The sequence below is a fragment of the Mobula hypostoma genome, chromosome 8 (genome assembly GCF_963921235.1).
Source record: "Mobula hypostoma chromosome 8, sMobHyp1.1, whole genome shotgun sequence".
Lineage (NCBI taxonomy): Eukaryota > Metazoa > Chordata > Chondrichthyes > Myliobatiformes > Myliobatidae > Mobula > Mobula hypostoma.
The window spans coordinates 90,724,238-90,744,385 of record NC_086104.1 but is presented as its reverse complement, the minus strand read 5'-3'; the positions used below and the strand labels follow the sequence as shown (position 1 = coordinate 90,744,385).

The following is a 20,148-nucleotide window of genomic DNA, read 5'->3' as shown; positions in this document are numbered from 1 at the left end:
CTGCTCAGAATACTCCAAGTTTATTCTGACCAATGTCTTATAAAGCCTCAGCATTATATCCTTGCTTTTATATTCTACTCCTCTTGAAATGAATGCTAATGATTATGACTAAGTGATTAGTGATGATTAGTCCAGCAGCTCATTAATACTGACTTCAGCATCAATGGAAAAAGGTAGGATCATGGAGGAATAGTAATTTCAGAGAAACAAAGGTAGCCTCGGCAGCAGCCAAACTGGTCAAGGTTTTACTTTGATTGGTTCATCTATCGAAGAATTGCTGCGTGTACTTGTACTGTACTACATTTGTTCCTATCAGCATTGCAATTAAAGTTAGTCCTGTAAACCCAACATGATTAATTCTGCTACTTCTATTAATGTTATCAGTCTGTTCATACTACTTTCTGGTAGTGAACTTGGTATTTTTGTCATTATTAATTATGCTCTGTCTTCATCTTACTACTCTAATTAATGTTATTTTTTTATTGATGCTTGGTGATAACTTTTGCATTCAAGGATGTTCCTGAGGGTTCAGTCAGCTGATCCTGTACACTAAACATCAAATAATACCCCTATTAATTCTGCTGTTATTTACTTATCCTATACTAACTACAGTATTGCTTTATAGATTGCTTCATTGCTCCTACAAACAACATCATTAATTTTAATCCAGCTGCTCCCAATAATGGTTATATTGTATTACCAATTCTACAGTTATTATTACTACTGGTCATGGTCTAGCAGCTACTATTAATGCTGCTACAGTGATTAATAATGCTATTCCAGTGTTATTATTGTGCTATTAATGTTTCTATTTGCTACTATTGTAGTATTACCAATTAACTGTAAATGCTAGTACCATGGTATTATTATTTTACTACTAACATTGCTATGAAGCAGAAACTTAGGACCACCTGCAGATTCTCCTCCAAATCACACATCATCTTGACTTGGGAATGCATCACAGTCCTTTCATCACCACTGGGTCAATTGCTGGAACTCCTTGCCCAATGGCTTTTCCTAAAAGGACTCTAACTCATGAAGGGGACTTGCCACCAGTTTCTCGGGATTGATTAAGGATGAACAATGAATGTGGACCTGGCCGGTCACATTCAGATCCTACAAAAAGAAAAAAAAATTATTCCCATGTTTGATGTTATAATTTTACTACTGCACAATTAATACTATTTGCTACTATTCCCATCAATATCACTTCTTTAAATGATACTAATGCACAATTAATGCTATTTACTATTCTCATATCACTTCTTTAATGACATTTTGAACAATTAATATTGCTACTTAATGTTGCACTATTAAGGCTGAAATTCCAGTCCTGCCATTACAGTATTGTTGCTGCTATTTCTATACTTCAATTTCACTATTAACACTGTCAACAATAACAATATCCATGACTAAGGCTGCTATACTATTGCAGCAACTGCACTATTGACATTAGTAGTAAATGGTTTTGCTAGTCTCATGCTGCCATTCCAGCCATTGCTATTATGTTATTACACTTCTATTTATCCTGCTGTACTTTTAATATTGCTATTCTGTTGCTACTACTGCACAACTAACACTGATGTTTAGTACGTAATAGCAATCGTGACTAGTAATACTGTTATTGTATTAATGTTGTTATTTGTTACTAGTGTTACCACTAACACAGCTATTCCACTGTTGCTATTTATCTATTATACTGCTTTTCACTATTATTATATTACTATTTCTAGTGCACTTTTAATTCTGTTCTCTAAATGCCATTGTCCTATTAATGTTGCTACTTGTGCTGCAATTGCACTATCTCTGCAGATATTTGCAATTATTGCCTCCACTCACCAATGCTCTCTTCTGGTGCCGCTACTAAAGTTGTTTTGCTAGTGCTGTTGCACTGTCACGGCTGCTATTCACTACTATTGCCACTACTGCAACTGAAGTGCTATTTTGCACTATTACCACTGTTATTCACTATTATTGATTCTGCTATTGCACGACTAACATTTTGCTACCGCTCTTCTTTGATATTGCTATTTACCCCTGTAACTACAGTACTAGCTCCGTTTTAACTACTAGTTCCACTATTAGCATCCTATCCTCGTGCTATTATTGCAATGCGAACGTAATTTACCACTACTGTATCCATTGTGCTGTTGTGCTAGTGATGCTGTTGCACTATTACCTGCTATTTACCATTACTGTCACCATTAATACTGCTGCTCTCACAGTGACGCTATTACGCTGCTATTTACTATCAGTGCCACCATCAACGCTGTCATTTCAGTGCTACTATTGCAAGATCAGCACTGGCATCGAATTAATCGGACTGCTCCACGCCCTGGTTGTGTCAGCAGTGGTGCTACGCTCGCCCACCCTCTGCGCTGCGCTCGATCGCCTCAGGTGCACCGGCTTCTTGACATCCGGGTGTGTGCGCGCGCGCGCGCGCGGCGGCGGCGGCGCGGACTGTGCGCAAGTGCGGAGCTGCGGTCCGGTTTGTGGCTGCGTTTCCGTGTCCAGCGGCAGGGCGGGCGAGCGAGTGACTGAGGGAGGCGGACAGGCCAGGTCGGGCCGAAGAACCAACGGGCCAGGGCCGAGCGCAAGGAGCCTCGGCAGAAGGCGAGCGGCCGGAGCCCAGGAGGGCTAAGAGCAGCGCGCCGCAGCGCAGCGCCCCGCCCCGCCCCTCAGCCCCGCGGCCTGAGCGCTGCTGCCGGCCGCTCTGACATGTGACGCGGGGCAGCGGCATCATGAAGAAGTTCAACATCAGGAAGGTGCTGGACGGCCTGACGGCGGCGGCGGTCGCCTCGTCGTCCTCCTCCTCGTCATCGCAACCCGGTCAGCGGGCCCCCGACAGTGACATCGTCGAGAGCCTCTGCTCTGAGCACTTCCAGCTCTGCAAAGTGAGTGCGGCTCTGGTTCTCCCATCGTAACCCGCCTTCCCCTCCCTCCCTCCTTCCTCCCCTCCCTCCCTCCTTCCTCCCCTCCCTCCCTCCTTCCTCCCCTCCCTCCCTCCTTCCTCCCCTCCCTCCCTCCTTCCTCCCCTCCCTCCCTCCTTCCTCCCCTCCCTCCCTCCTTCCTTCCTCCCCTCCCTCCCTCCTTCCTTCCTCCCCTCCCTCCCTCCTTCCTTCCTCCCCTCCCTCCCTCCTTCCTTCCTCCCTCCCTCCCTCCTTCCTTCCTCCCCTCCCTCCCTCCTTCCTTCCTCCCCTCCCTCCCTCCTTCCTTCCTCCCCTCCCTCCCTCCTTCCTCCCCTCCCTCCCTCCTTCCTTCCTCCCCTCCCTCCCTCCTTCCTCCCCTCCCTCCTCTCCTCCTCCCTCCCTCCTCTCCTCCTCCCTCCCCCCTTCCTCCCCTCCCTCCCTCCCCCTTCCTCCCCTTCCTCCCCTCCCTCCCCTCCCCCCTTCCTCCCCTCCCTCCCCTCCCCCCTTCCTCCCCTCCCTCCCCTCCCCCCTTCCTCCCCTCCCTCCCCTCCCCCCTTCCTCCCCTCCCTCCCCTCCCTCCCCTCCCCTCCCTTCCTCCCCTCCCTCCCCTCCCTCCCTCCCCCCTTCCTCCCCTCCCTCCCTCCCCCCTTCCTCCCCTCCCTCCCTCCCCCCTTCCTCCCCTCCCTCCCTCCCCCCTTCCTCCCCTCCCTCCCTCCCCTTCCTCCCTCCCCCCCCCTCCCCTCCCTCCCTCCCCCTTCCTCCCCTCCCTCCCCCCCTTCCTCCCCTCCCTCCCTCCCCCTTCCTCCCCTCCCTCCCTCCCCCCTTCCTCCCCTCCCTCCCTCCTTCCTCCCCTCCCTCCCTCCCCCCTTCCTCCCCTCCCTCCCTCCCCCCTTCCTCCCCTCCCTCCCTCCCCCCTTCCTCCCCTCCCTCCCTCCCCCCTTCCTCCCCTCCCTCCCTCCCCCCTTCCTCCCCTCCCTCCCTCCCCCCTTCCTCCCCTCCCTCCCTCCCCCCTTCCTCCCCTCCCTCCCCCCTTCCTCCCCTCCCTCCCTCCCCCCTTCCTCCCCTCCCTCCCTCCCCCCTTCCTCCCCTCCCTCCCTCCCCCCTTCCTCCCCTCCCTCCCTCCCCCCTTCCTCCCTTCCCTCCCTCCCCCCTTCCTCCCCTCCCTCCCTCCCCCCTTCCTCCCCTCCCTCCCCCCTTCCTCCCCTCCCTCCCCCCTTCCTCCCCTCCCTCCCTCCCCCTTCCTCCCCTCCCTCCCTCCCCCCTTCCTCCCCTCCCTCCCTCCCCCCTTCCTCCCCTCCCTCCCTCCCCCCTTCCTCCCCTCCCTCCCTCCCCCCTTCCTCCCCTCCCTCCCTCCCCCCTTCCTCCCCTCCCTCCCTCCCCCCTTCCTCCCCTCCCTCCCTCCCCCCTTCCTCCCCTCCCTCCCTCCCCCCTTCCTCCCCTCCCTCCCTCCCCCCTTCCTCCCCTCCCTCCCCCCTTCCTCCCCTCCCTCCCTCCCCCCTTCCTCCCCTCCCTCCCCTCCCTCCCCCCTTCCTCCCCTCCCTCCCTCCTTCCTTCCCTCCCTCCCCCCTTCCTCCCCTCCCCCCTTCCTCCCCTCCCTCCCTCCCCCCTTCCTCCCCTCCCTTCCTCCCCTCCCTCCCCCCTTCCTCCCCTCCCTCCCCCCTTCCTCCCCTCCCTCCCCTCTTCCTCCCCTCCCTCCCCTCTTCCTCCCCTCCCTCCCCTCTTCCTCCCCTCCCTCCCCTCCCTTCCTCCCCTTCCTCCCCCCTTCCTCCCCTTCCTCCCCCCTCTCCCTCCTTCCTCCCCCTCTCCCTCCTTCCTCCCCCTCTCCCTCCTTCCTCCCCCCTCTCCCTCCTTCCTCCCCCCTCTCCCTCCTTCCTCCCCCTCTCCCTCCTTCCTCCCCCCTTCCTCCCCCCTCTCCCTCCCCCCTTCCTCCCCCTTCCTCCCCCCTCTCCCTCCCCCCTTCCTCCCCCCTCTCTCTCCCCTTTCCTCCCCCCTCTCCCTCCCCCCTTCCTCCCCCCTCTCCCTCCCCCCTTCCTCCCCCCTCCCCTCCCCCCTTCCTCCCCCTCTCCCTCCCCCCTTCCTCCCCCCTCTCCCTCCCCCCTTCCTCCCCCCTCTCCCTCCCCTCTTCCTCCCCCCTTCCTCGCCCCTTCCTCCCCCCTCTCCCTCCCCCCTCTCCCTCCCCCCTTCCTCCCTCCCCCCTTCCTCCCTCCCCCCTTCCTCACTCCCCCCTTCCTCCCTCCTCCATTCCTCCCTCCCCCCGTCCTCCCTCCCCCCTTCCTCCCTCCCCCCTTCCTCCCCCCTCCCTTCCTCCCCCCTCCCTTCCTCCCCCCTCCCTTCCTCCCCCCCTCCCCTCCCTTCCTCCTCCCTTCCTCCCCTCCCTCCGTCCGTCCTCTCCCTCCGCTCCCGGGCTCAGGGTCACCACAGCAGGGACGATGAGGGGGGTGGGTTAGGAAGGCATAGTCAGGTCCCTGGTAATGCGGCATTCAGTGGCCCGAGGCAGGACAGTGATAATCTGCCTCCCCGTTTCCGATTGTCACACTGTATCTCTTGGCCGTCATCTCCTCCACGGTTAATCCCCATCTGTCAGTCCGTATTTTACTCGAGGTAGACCCGCCCCTTCAACCTTTTCGATCCTAGTCTCTTCATTCCCTCCCATCCACAAAACCTCTTTCTTGATCTTGGTAATTTCCAGTCTTGTCTCTTTGCCTCTCATGGTAAGTCGCCCCCTCCCCAAACTTCTGCCATTCCCAATCACCATTCCCTCCCCCAACTTCTGCTATCCCCAGCTTCTTTCCTCTGCTCCAATCATCATTTGCCTCTCCCACATCACATCTTCTGCTTTCACTCAGCTGTCATCTGTGCTTGGTTGGCTCCTCGATCCTACTTCCCATTTCCTGTCAATGCCTAAATTTACCTCCTTTTGACTCCCTCTCTCCCTCTCATCAATCTTTGTATCTTAGCCCTTACCTGTATACCTGTGCCTCACAACAGTCATATCTGTTGCCGAATGATCACTTGCATTACCCCATTCCTTCCCTTCCCACTTTGCATCCTAAATTGTAATGTTTCTGCAGTTTGTTAATCCCCAGTCCTTCCTTTTACACCTGGTCTTTCTGTTGCTACTTGTGTTAGACTGTTCGTCATGGATTTCCGTATCAGCCTTCAGCCATGGCTTTCGATCCGGTGCAAAAAATCCTGGCAATTGGAACCCAATCCGGATCATTAAGACTGTATCCTTTGACTGTGATTGGCGCGACAGTAATAAATTCCATTCTCTGTGGAGCCTTTGGCACTTTGTTCTATGCAATTGGAGAGGCTTGTCAGTCATTACCTTTTCAAAACTGTGGTGCATGGACTGATAGTATACCGTACTACATTTCTCCTGCTACAGCAATGAAGATGTGCAGGAGAAATCCTCTTTTATCATCATCAGTCAGTGAAGGTAATGTTTTAGTGTTTGGCCTATTCTTGTATCTGCCAATACCATGCTAAGATTGAATGTAAATTGTGCAGTAATTAGACTGCAGTCTATTGATGTTGCATGTATTATGAATTCTAATTATCAGGCTTTAATCAGTGGGTTCCTGTGTCTTTTGCTTGTTACTTATTGTGTGTGTACAAGCCATGGTAGTTCATTTCTGGCTTGTCACATGTTTTGTGGTTCATTATCTATCTATCCATCTGACTTAGTACAGCTGCTCCCCTCTGTGAACATATGAACTGTAGTTTTTTAGATTTTTTAACTGTTTTCATTGCAGCATACTTTGCTTTTTTTTATTAGAAAAATAATATTGTACCTTTTCCTTTGTTATTTATTATTTTCCTCCTTTGATATTGTTTTGGAGACTAATTTCAATGTATTCCCATCAATGCATTTGTGTTCAGCATGGAGATGGCCTTTTGGTGGCTTGTAATGATGTATACAGTAGATGCTTTTATGAATGTGTTGGGTACTTTGCAATATTGGAGCTATATTATGGCCAGGCCCTTTGTAGTTTGACAACCTAACTGATGTCTGAGTATCTTGACTGTGCATTTCCTTTTATTAAAATAAGAGATCTGTACCTAGTGTTGCTTGAAAAGTTAAATGGGAATGGGTGGTGGTGGGGGGGGGGGTCGAACAATACATGAGGTGAAAAACATAATGAGCACCAAACAGATTTGGAAGCACTTTTACTAAGGCCTCTAATTTCACTTGGTAAACAATGCTTTCAGTTTTTAACATTTCCATCATATTCAAATTCCTCCTTTAACTCTCAACCATACAAACCTTAAATCCCTGTGGTATTCAAATTCTGTCTTGTAACTCCTGCACTGCTCAGTTATCGGGTCTCAAATTTTTGACGTTCCTCTCCTTTTAAAATGTTCTTTAAAACTACTTGTAGTCTAAACTTTCAGCCTTCCTTATTTCTTCTGTTTAAATCTGTCAGCCTTTGAAGTTCCTGTGATGTGCATTGACATGTTTTATTAAATTAATACTTATTGGCTTATAATTATATCACAGTGTTGGTCTCCGCCTTTAAACTGATGACACCATCTGTTTTGTTCCTAACACAAGCTGCTAAATTAATGGCAGTTGTTATTTAAGGGGCTATGATGTTTTATTGCCCATGATTGAATTTAATTCAAGTATCCTGATGGCAGAAAGCTGATGTTTAGTTACACTTCTAAACATTTTAAACCTGTCCTAAATCCAGTATGTGCCCTGTTAAGGTCTGAAATTCATCCCTAATTTGGAAACTCCATATCACTATCTCCCAATTCATGCTATTTGACTCCTGACAAGAAATAGTGGCAAGAAATTTTGTTCTGATGTCCTCCTCCCCAGAGCCATCATCCTTAAAATGTCATTTTGTGCTTAGGAAACTATCACTGTTAGTATGTTAGCCATCCTTACTTGTATGAAACAACAGTTATTCAGTTTCTTCTGTTTGCCTTGCATTCCAATGCTTAGCTCCAATATAGTTAGTACATCTGTAATATTTGTGTAATACAGCCTTTCTCTATTTAACTTTGGGGTACATTGTTACACATGCAGTGTATGTCTGAAGTTTTGTCCATGCTCCTACACAACTATTTGACTCCAATTATTTGCTCCATACCATGTTCTAGATCAGTTCTAGTTTCTTACCATGAAATATTCACCAAAACTGAAGCACTTCATATTGGATCTGATCTAGGTTGCCAGTCCTTGAGTTGAATTCTTACATTGACCTAATTCAGGTTAAATTCATTGACCTGAATTACTCGGCTGGTCCATTTAAAAAAAACTGCTCCCTGTCTATCCTTCCCTTCTCTCTGGCAGGTGTGCCATTTCTCACTTAGGTTTAGCACATCTGGCATTTTGTACCAAATTAGTGCTTGCAGTTACCTCTGGTCTAATGTGGGGACAGCCTTTGTGAGCATGAATTACAGATGTCAAAAAGCTAATATCTAGAAGCATTTGGACTTGGGATGTTTTTAGAATGCAGATTAATTGAAGTCTCTTTTTTTCCCAACAAATCCCAAATTCATTCTAAATTTGCCACAGATCCAAGGAGTCACTTGTCCAGCTTATGTCCTTTCCTTTTTAAATCTTTTTATTGAATAAGTATACAAAAAGGTAAGCCATATAGGCACTAATACACTGTTAGAATATAATAAAATTACAGGAGATATTAATACAGATAAAAAATGATACAAACAATGTAATTTAAACATAACATAAGGTAACATAATAGTATACTAATTTATATATATATATATATATATATATATATATATCAATGGAGAAAAGGAAAAAAAAAACCCAAAAAAACCCACCGTGCAACTAAACTAAAAGCAAAGCAATGGGCTAACTTGGAACCAAGTAGAGTTAAAGAACTTAAAATCACGTCCTCAAACCCGACCTCCATTAAAAACAGTAAAAAAAAACAAGAAGGGAATATAAATATGGAGCAAAAAAGAGAAAAAAAAACATTAAATGAAAATATTGAATAAAAGATCTCCAGGTCTGTTCAAATTTAAGTGAGGAATCATAGAGATTGCTTCTAATTTTCTCCAAGTTCAAGCATAATATCGTCTGAGAAAACCAAAAAAAAGTAGTTGGAGCATTAAGCTCTTTCCAATGTTGTAAGATACATCTTTTCGCCATTAAAGTAAGAAATGCAATCATTCTACGGGCTGAAGGAGAAAGATTACTGGAAATTTTAGGTAATCCAAAGATAGCAGTAATAGGGGGAGGAGAGATATCTATATTCAATACCTTTGAGATAATATTAAAAATGTCTCTCCAAAAAGTTTCCAGAGTAGGACAAGACCAAAACATATGAGTTAAAGAGGCTATCTGCCCCGGACATCTATCACAAAAAGGATTAATATGAGAATAAAAACGAGCTAATTTATCTTTGGACACAAGTGCTCAGTGAACAACTTTAAATTGAATTAGAGAATGTTTAGCACAGATAGAGGAAGTATTGACTAATTGTAAAATCTGCCCCCCAGTCATCCACGGAAATGATAGAACCCAATTCCTGTTCCCAATCTACCCTAATCTTATCAAATGGAGCTTTGCTAAGTTTCATAATAATATTATAAATCATAGCCGATGCACCTTTCTGACATGGATTAAGGTTAATTATAGTATCTAAAATATATGTAGGAGGAAGAATTGGAAAGGAAGAAAGTATAGTGCTTAGGAAATTTCTAACTTGTAGATATCTAAAAAAATGTATTCTTGATAAATTATATTTATTAGATAATTGTTCAAAAGACATAAGGGAACCATCTAAAAATAAATCCAAAAATCGTGAAATACCCTTAGTCTTCCAAATTTGAAAAGCACGATCTGTGAAAGAGGGAGGAAAAAATATGTTACCTAAAATAGGAATCGCTAGCCCAAATTGGTTAAGATCAAAAAATTTTCTGAATTGAAACCAAATACGTAAGGTATATTTAACTATCGGGTTAGAGACCTGTTTGAGGCGTTTCAAATCAAAAGGAAGAGAGGAACCTAAAATAGAGCCAAATGTAAAGCCCTGAACAGACTGTAATTCCATTGCTACCCATTTAGGAATGGATAGTATATCCTGGTCAAGTAACCAAAATTTCATATGTCGAATATTAATTGCCCAATAATAGAATCTAAAGTTAGGTAATGCTAAACCTCCATCTCTCTTAGCTTTCTGTAAATGTATTTTACCCAGTCTCGGCTTTTTATTTTGCCAAATAAATGAAGAAATTTTTGAGTCAACTTTATCAAAAAAAGATTTTGGAACAAAAATCGGTAATGCCTGAAATATATATAAAAATTTTGGCAGAGAAAATATCTTAACTGCATTAATACGACCAATCAAAGTTAAATATAATGGAAACCATTTAGATGAAAGTTGAATAATATGGTCAATTAAGGGTAAAAAATTAATCTTAAAGTCCAGCTTATGTCCAATGTTCACATTTTGTCTATTTCAATCTTCTGGCTTGGATCTCACTTTAAATTAAACTATTCTAATATTGATTCAAAATGGGAAAATTCTCTTTAATATTGAGATAAACTATTAATTTCCAATAGATCTGAAAGATGATGACTTTTTGGGACAAATTAATGCAAAGTTATACCACTGCAAATTTGATATTTGATATTTCAGGTGCTAATTCAAAGGTTGTAGTTGAAAAAATAATAATAAATCTAAATATTAAGAGGCATCTGACTTTGTATGTAAATATAGCCAGAATGCATATTTTACATTTATAAATTACTTTTTTTTATCCTAATTTTTATTATCTCCTTCGTCCAGTTTTCTTCCACTGTTTCCCCACACCTACCCCATCTAGTTGCAGATGGCAGAGTGTGTTTCTGTTTTTAATGGTTTAATGCTGGCCTAAGAGTTGCATGAGCATCATAGTGATGACTTTGTATCTCATGATCCATTGTCGTTTATCTGTCTTTTCCTCTCCTGCTCTTTCTCCCTGTCTTACACATACTGTCTCCCTCTCGTCTGCCTCCATAAATGGAGACACAGTAAACTTTGAAATAGTGGATGACATAAAACTGAGAGTGGAGGAGGAGCTGAAAGAATGTAGAAATAATTTGGAGAGAAATATTGCAGAAAGCCAATAAATGCTCAGGATTTGATGAGTTGCTGTGGAGATGGTTGATGCACTAGTTACCATCATTTAACGTTCTGTAAATTTGGAGAGCTCTGTTGGCAGCTGATGGAGTAACATTCTGTAAATTTCAGAATGGTTGCCACTGATTAGAAGTTAGAACACGTAACCCTATTATTTAAAAAAAAAAGCAACGCAAAGAGAAATCAGGGCACTATAGACCAGGTAGCCTCATAGCAGTAATAGGGAAAATGTTGGAGTCTATTTATTAAGAAAGCGGTAACAGGGTAATTGTATAAAATAAGTCAGAGCAGAATCCCTTTGCGTTTATGAAAGGGAAATCTGCTGGAAATTGTTTTAGGTTGTAACTGAGGCAAAGGAATTAAAATTGTACTCAAACAGCACTGAAACAAACCATTCAGCTCACCAGGTCTGTGTCGACCATCAAGCACCTGATTACATTTAGCCCAAATTTTTTTCTTCACATTCCCATCAACTCCTTCCACATTCTTCAACTGACACTATTCCACATGAGACAATTTACAGTGACCTGCTAACTTAGCAACCTGCCCACCTTTGGGATATGAGAAAAAACTTGTGCCTCCTGGAGTGTGCAAGAGGAAGAAAGTGCAATCTTGTCAGTGCCAGAACCCAAGCTATGAGGTAGCTTTACTGCCCAGTTGATGCAGTGTATTTAGATTTTCTGAATACCTTCAAAATCATTTGATAAAATTAGAGTGCATGCTAATTCTGTAAAGTGCAGTTGAGCACTGAGATTTGAATTATGTAAAAAAAAACATGTTTTTCATTGAGAGGTTATGACTATTGAACTGCTACAGTGACTGGTGGTGGATTTCTAGCTGTTCATTATCTAGATCAATCATCTGGCTGTAAAATGAAATCTTCCATTGGTGTAAAACTTGGTGGCTCTGTGGGCTGAAGGGCGTTGCCAGGGGAGGCTTTGGGGAATATAGACAGATGTATTGAATGGGCAAAGACATGGCAGATGGAAAAATACAAGTTCATCTGTATTTGTTGCAAAAGAATCTGAATCGAGAATCTTTCTGCATTTATATTAGGTATGATGAGACACAACTGGAATACAGTGTACAGGACTTGTCTCCAAATCTAATGAAGATTGTACGTTTGACAGAAGAGTGTAGTGATGGTTCATCAGACTGATTCCTCAGATGAGTATTTGTTCTTTGAGGAAAGTTTGAGCAGAGCAAGCCTATACTTCAAAGTTTTGAAGAATAAGAAATAATTTCTTGTGGGATTTGAGAGTGTAAATGCAGGCTTCATATCTTCCTCGGCCATGACGTCTAGAACCAGGAATCAGTCACAAAATATGGTACAGAATTTGGAACTAAGGTTTGAGAAAACCTCTTCACTCAGAGGATAGCGAATCTTTGAAATTCTCTACATAAGAGACCTGTTGAGTGTTATTCACTGAGTATTGTCAAGCCAACCATTTATAGATATTTTAGATATTCAGGGAATTAAAGGATGCAGCACAAATGCAAGAAAGTAGTGCTGAGGTAAAAGAGCAACCATGTTAATGACAACGAGCAAGAAGGGCTGAATGGTCTACTTATTTCTATTTCTTTTCTTGCAGTCTTTTCTCCTCAATACTCTCTGTAGTGAGGATTGTATTTACTTCTACTGTTTTGCAAAAAAAAAGATAATGTGTCAGTGAGAGGAGTATAAGTAGCCATCTAGAAAACTGTGAACCAGATGAATTTAAGCTTCAAAAACAAGTATGCATGAAGGATATTTTGAAATTCTCAGAATTAATAAATGGTTTATTTCTTGGGAAATTATGACATTAAGTACATTGTCTGCATACCTATATAAAATAACTACATGCACTTGCAATCTTTGCTACTCTTTAGAAATTATCCTTTGATTGCAGTCTCACTCACTGTGGAAATTATTCTTTGTTCTTATGGAAAATAATTTCTTTAATTTCTCTTTGTGACAAATTAGTGGTTACCCACGAAATCAAATGGTGCTTGTAAATAACTGCCATGTTTTTTTTGGGAGTCAAACAATTGAAAATGAGTTAAATGGCATAGATTAGAAAGAACACGTGGAAAATAGAAATTAAAGATTGTATAAATTAGAAGAAGACTTCTGTAATTAGTTTCTGATGCAGCAAGTATTTCTGGATGGATGATTTATAATGGGTCAGTGGCTCTTCTCATCAGTAATTTGTCCTGTAGAAGCTGATACATTGAGAGTTAGAAATGATCTGGGGTTGAAGATGAAGAGGAATATAATAATTTTTATGCCTGTCCTCAGATTTATTCCTGCTTTACTTAAAACAAAACCTTCAATTTCCTTCAGCAGCTCATGCCCTGCCAGGTCATTTTAGCACAAAATATTTGCATGCAACTGTATAGCAGCACTCTTAACCTTAGCATATTCATAAAACTTCGCAGCTGAGTGCTTTTTGGAATGCAAGTTGGGGCATCAAAGGGTATGGAATGAAAGCAGGGGAGTGGGGATAACTGGATGAAGTGGATCAACCCATGATTGGTTGGCAGAGCAGACTCGATGGGCCGAATGGCCTACTTCTCCTAAATCTAATGGTCTTAAGTTACTTTCATCATGCAGGACACTGGAAAATGCCTGTCATAAAAAGTAACAAAATAATTAGATTAGATTCTCTTGTTTTTTTTTAATTGCTTGCATTGTAAAAAGTGGTAAAGGCATCAAAGAGAATGCTTCAAAATTGAGAGATTAGATCTTTTGAAACTGCCTGTTTGCCATCGCAGCAGATAGTATCTCCAACAGTGCAGCATTGAACGTAATATATTGCACAACATGAGGTGCAGAATATATCAGCAGTAGTCAATGCTGCCCAAATTGCAAATTTTTTGGAAAATGTTAATACCAGATGTATTTGGAACTATTTGCTTGAGTTAGAACTGTTATGATGTAGTATTGTAGAAAAATGTAGAAAATTCACTTTCCAGAATCAGAATCAAAATTATTATCACTGGCATGTGACGTGAAATTTGTAACTTCGCAGCAGCAGTTCAATGTAATACATAGTATAGAAGAGAAAAAATAAATAAAATTTAAAAAAATAATAAATAAGCAAATCAATTACAGTTCATGTATATTGAATAGATTAAAAAATGTGCAAAAAACAGAAATACTGTAGATTAAGAAAGTGAGGTAGTGTCCAAGGGTTCAATGTCCATTTAGGAATCGGATGGCAGAGGGGAAGAAGCTGTTCCTGAATCGCTGAGTGTGTGCCTTCAGGCTTCTGCACTTCCTACCTGATGGTAACAGTGAGAAAAGGACATGCCCTGGGTGCTGGAGGTCCTTAATAATGGACACTGTCTTTCTAAGACTCTACTCCTTGAAGATGTCCTGGGTACTTTGTAGGCTAGTACCCAAGATGGAGCTGACTAGATTTACAACCTTCTGCAGCTTCTTTCAGTACTGTGCAATAGCAACCCCCACCCCCATACCAGACAGTGATGCAGCCTGTCAGAATGCTCTCCACGGTACATCTGTAGAAGTTTTTGTGTGTATTTATTGCGGTACATCTGTAGAAGTTTTTGTGTGGATTTGTTGACATACCAAGTCTCTTCAAACTCCTAATGAAGTATTGCCGCTGTCTTGCCTTCTTATAACTACATCGATAGGTTGGGACCAGGTTAGATCCTCAGAGATCTTGACAGTAGAATTTGATATACAGGTGGAAAGACCTTCAAAAAGAATTCAAGGAAGAGAAGACCAGGTTAGTGTGTGATATTTTGAATATTAATGAACCCAAATTAATATTGGAAGGGAATCTATGAAGTAAGGTCTAGTTTGCATCAAAAAGCAGGCAGAATTAATTCTTTGAGATTATGTATAAGCATCAGATTAATCATGTAAGTGTACTTATGGTGTCAGCATAACTAAATCTGGAAGTGCTTTCAGCTCTTAAAACTTCTCCAGCTGAAGAGCTGTATTTTTATGTGATTGTTCTAATAACCATAATACACAGTGGTGTGAGTTCTGGGAGCTAGTGATCAAATTAAGCTATGTTTGTAAATCTGACCATTGAGAACAGTGTTTAATATATTTTTTTAAAAATCTGAGATGAATTTTAAGGTCTAATCTCGCAATGTCAGAATTGCACTAGGCCGAAGTTAATTGCTTTGGGTGGGAATAAATGGTAGAGCAAACAACAAGCAATATTTAAGTATACTTACTGTAGAATAATATTGTGGAAAATGGGAATTATAGAAGAGAAAAGAGATGAGGTGGGGTGAGATGAAGGATGAAAGATAGTCAACAGAAAGTGAATGGAGTTTTAACTGAATAGGATGATCTCTGGTGTGAATACAAGAGTGGAAGTTTGTGTACATATAAGCAAATGGAAATCTGCAGTCACTGCACGACATACACTCAGTAGCCACTATATTAGGTACAGGAGTGGAACCCAGTGTGGTCTTCTGCTGCAGTAGTCCATCCACTTCAAGATTAGATGCGGTCCGCATTCACAGATGCTCTTCTGCACACCATTGTTGTTCATGGTTATTTGAATTCCTGTCACCTTCCCGCCAGCTAAAACCAGTTTGGCCACTCTCCTTTGACCTCTCATTAACAAGGCATTTTTGCCTGTAGAACTGCTCACAATGGTTTTTTGAATTTTTTTGCACCATTCTCTGTAAACTCTAGGGACTGTTGTGTGTGAAAATGCTAGGAGATCAGCAGTTTCTAAGATGCTCAAACTACTCTGCCTGACACCAACAATCATTTCACGGTCAAAGTTACTGACATTGCGTTTCTTCTCCATTCTAATGTTTGGTATGAATAACAACTGAACCTCATCACTATATCTGTAAGCGTTTATGCATTGAGTTGTTGCCACATAATGAGATATCTGCATTAATGAGCAGGTATGCAGGTGTACCTAATAAAATGGCCACTAAGTGCAGAATGTCAGTAGTGCTAAGTTTGTTAGGTCTTAGTGAGAAGTATGACATCCCATTGTGGAAGAGCATTAGTGTTCCAGAAATATTTCCTTGAAGGTTCTCATGTGTCATACCAAAGAAATTTAAAAGTGACTTTATTTACAAGATTAAAGAATGAGTAGTCATATGACTTCAAAATAATTGAAGTTACTGAGAGGGTAAGTAGTGAAAGTAGTTTTCATGAGAAACTGGTAGCACTAAGTCATACGTCAATGATTATTATAAGGACGACAAGGGAAGCAAGAATATTTTAGTTATTGGCACATTAAGTATATTTATTGGAAGTTGTCTTGAGATTGTGATTGACAATCTCAAACACAACTTAATGTATGAGGATTGGGTGAAAATTTAAAGAGTTTCTATTAATAATGTTCTGCTATAGTCTTTGATTTCTGTCTAGTGGCTAGCTCTCCTCCAGATGAAGGGTCTCCACCCAAAATATCAACTGTCTGTTTCCTTCCATAGATGCTCCCAGTGCCTTGCATGTTGCTCCAGGTTGCAACATCTGCAGTCTCTTGTATCTCCTATCTGCACTCTGTAACTGCTGTGTCATTCCTTAGCAATAATGCAGCTTCAGCTTTTGATCATTCACCATCCTATGATATCATTCAAGTTGCTGGATTCCAGGGATGTCTGTATTCGTCAATGATTCTTTTACTTCCAAATAGAAATGTATTTAGGTTTATTCAAACCACCAAAATACTTTCAGATTTGATTATTTAATTCTGAACATGTGTGGTCACTTCCTATTTCTGATGTAATTTGAGAGTGCGATTACATGGATTCGTATAATTACACTATTAATCCAGAGAATAAAGCTCAAATTCCCACATTATCTTGGGGAAGTTAATATTGACAAAATTTTTTGAACTTTTGAAATTAATTAAGTAAAAGTGAATCCATCTATTAAGCAATGTTCCAGAGTGAAGGAAACGTGCTGAGCTGCTTGATCTAAGTTTACAGTATATCATTTTTAATATAGTACCCAGTGAATCTGAACACATTATATGTTTGGGTTGTTTTTGCCCTCCGTTTTCCTAAACACCAGTGAGCACCACCCCAATCTCCAACTTTTCCTTATAAAGCAATCCCTTTGTATCTATCAGTGAACATTCTTAGAATTATCTCAAATGTTAATTTATTTTCTTAGATAACTATACAGATCACTCTACAGATCACTCTACATGGGCTCTGCTTAATGCATTTGTACAGTTGTAGTAAGACATACCTGCTCTTATACATTAAACCTCTTGAAATGAACACCAGTATTCATTTGTCCTCGTGCACCTGTAAGCCAGTATTTGTAGTTCACGTACAAGGATCCCCAAATCCCTTTTTGCTGCAGTTTTCTGGTCTTTTTCCTTTTAAACAATCTGTTTATCGTTCTTCATCCAAAAGAGAACAACTTTGCAATTTCACACATTGCACTTTATCTGCCAGTTTTTTGTCCGCTCTCTCGACTATCAGTAATTTTCTGTAAACTATTTACATCTTCCTCATAGGTAGTCTTCCCTTCACATACCATTGTTACCATTCTTGCTTTCTCTTCCATGCTCCTGCAATTTTGCTTTTCTAGAGCCACCGGTTCTTCCACCCAGCATTAAGGCTATTCAGTTCTTCCTATTTCAGACATGCCTTAGCCATCTTCCCAAATCCCTTCTATATTTCTTGGTTTTAAGTTCGTTTTTTTCAGAAAAATTGGAAAAGTGAAGGCCCACTGGGGAAAATGTTAAAATGTTTGTATCCATAAATCACAATTAATGGTAATCATAGAGAATTCACATTTTGCTTTCATGTTATTGTATTTAATTTCCAAATGCACATGGAATATTGTCAGTGGGATAGTGTATCAGTGCAGGGACAAATGAAAGAGTAAAACGGTAAGCATTAATGGGACTGAAACCAGGAGGTGTGCATGGCTATGTGTAGGATTCAGTTTAAAGATTTTCATTCCAAAGCTTGTGTAGCCCAGTAAACTTTTGTGAGTGGTTTCCACTATTCAGGCAGGCACTCTGTAGTCTTGGTAAAGTAAAATTCCTTAAGCATCCGCATTAATGGAATCATTTTGAATGCAATGTTTACTTTTTTGGCAAATTGCTAAGTAGTTTCACATCAAGTCTGTAAACACACAAATTTAAGCGTTCGTATGGTAAGATTCACTGTCCCTTTAAACAAGGCAAAGCTAAGACTTAGTTGATGCATCTTATTCAGGAAATTTTTAATATCTGAAATAGATTTAGTCAACATTAATAAAAAGGTTGAAAGCAAACTCAAATGTAAAAGGAATTAAAAATTCAAGCCTGACACACTCAGGGCTTTGCTTTTTAATTTTTTTCTTGAAGTGATGTTCAGTAAACCATCACTGAGCACCTATGTAGTGTGTTAGCTTTTTATTCTTTTCAGACTTCTGTGACAATGTATTTCGATAAAATCGGCCATGCATTATTGTTTCAAAAGTGTAGATATGATGCCCATATTATTGGCACATGTGTTTGTACCCTGAATGTGAGTGGGCAGTAGTGGGGATTGGAGGTGGGGACATGGGTGACATGAATGATTTTTGAAAAAGACCAAAAATTGCAGAAATGAACCAAAAATAAACAAAGAAAAAATTGAAACATGATATAAGACCTGTAATGGTGGTACTAAGTTATTTTGCAGAGAAGTAGATGAACAATCTGGGACACTTCTGTGGGTCACTGACTTGTGTCCTCCCTCCTGTTGTTAAGATTAAACTTCAATGTTGAACTCCCTGCAGAGTCCAGTGGCAGAATGCCAACTTCCTGCAGATAATGTAGCAAATATATTGGAAATTTTCTCTCGATATCAATCCCATTTTGACTTGGCAAAAGTTCAGTAATTCCTTTCAATGGAACGGAATGGCTCGGAAAGGACATGCGTAAATTAATTTGCTTTATTTTAAAAATGCGGTTGCAATTCTTAATGTTAAATGTATGTGAATGTGTTGATTTTAAAATGCTTTCTATGTTTAATTTTTCTTCTTAATGTTTTTTAAGAAATTTGTGCCAAATATTCACAATCACTCAGTCACAAGATATTCAAGGTCTTAACAGCCAGTAATCCTGAAGCATGCCTCAGCCAACTGTAAAATTGTTACTGAGAGTAGGGGTGCTTTTTCGATTTGGGAGGTCTATGTGTGGCATGGAACTTTGGTGATCGACCCAGCTTTGGGGACAAAGTTACTGCTTCAGTTAAGTGTAGATATGAAATTGAATTTGGACTGCTCCCTCTCTGCATTGGGCCATGCGATCCCACTGGGCCAGATGATTCCAGGAGGCTTTGTATTGTTTACCATGAGTCCGTTGTGTACAGTAGTTCATCTAAGTACATTATAGCACTATAGATGTATTATGTACATCTATAGTGCTTCTGGATTAAATTTTTAATACATGGTTACTTGTACATCACAAAAGTAACTCCTTTTTAAATCTTTTTATTGAATTAGTACCCAAAAGATAAACCAAATAGGCACTGATGCACAGTTGCAATATAACTTTACAAGAGATATTAATGCACAAAAAAAAGTTAGTACAAACAGTGCAGTTTAGATATAAAATAACCAGGTAATATAATAGTATACTAATTTTCAAACATGTCAATAAGGAAAAAAAACCCAAAAAAACCCCCCAGAAAAAACCCACCGTGCAACTAAACTAAAAAGCAAAGCAATGGGCTAACTAGGTATCAAGTAGAGTTAAACAACTTAAAACAATCACGTCCTCAAACCCGACCTCCATTAAAAACAGTTAAAAAGCAAGAAGGGAATGTAAATATGGCCAGAGAAAGAAAAAAAAAGTTACATTAAATGAAAATGTTGAATAAAAGATCTCCAAGTCTGTTCAAATTTAACTGAAGAATCATAAAGATTACTTCTAATTTTCTCCAGATTTAAACATAGTATCGTCTGGGAAAACCAAAAGAATGTAGTTGGATAAAAGTAACTCCTGTGAAGTGCTTTAATGCATTTCCTGTTAAATGTGCTATGTAATTGGAAGATGTCATTACTGATGTTAATAAAAATATCCTTTTGGGCTAGAGTTCAGAGAAGAAGCATTCTCCTCTTAAATTAGAATAGGCTTCCAGAGAAGATTATTTATTTGATATCTCCAGATAGTTGTGAAGGCAAGTTTAATCACTGTCTGTCAGGCGTCCTGATA

General features: G+C 41.5%; 1 protein-coding gene across 4 annotated transcripts in view; it reads left to right on the top strand.

The window, feature by feature from the left end:
- The first annotated feature begins 2,472 nt into the window (after window positions 1-2,472).
- LOC134350717 (syntaxin-binding protein 5) overlaps window positions 2,473-20,148 on the top strand; it is a 238,902-nt gene continuing 221,226 nt past the window's right edge. For 2 of the 4 annotated variants that reach the window (XM_063056323.1, XM_063056321.1), the window contains exons 1-2: window positions 2,473-2,894; window positions 6,039-6,136. In XM_063056323.1, coding sequence (XP_062912393.1) covers window positions 2,742-2,894; window positions 6,039-6,136 — 251 coding nt within the window. In that variant the 5' untranslated portion in view covers window positions 2,473-2,741. The remainder of the gene's footprint in view (window positions 2,895-6,038; window positions 6,137-20,148) is intronic. The other 2 variants (XM_063056324.1, XM_063056322.1) reach the window with 1 other exon arrangement.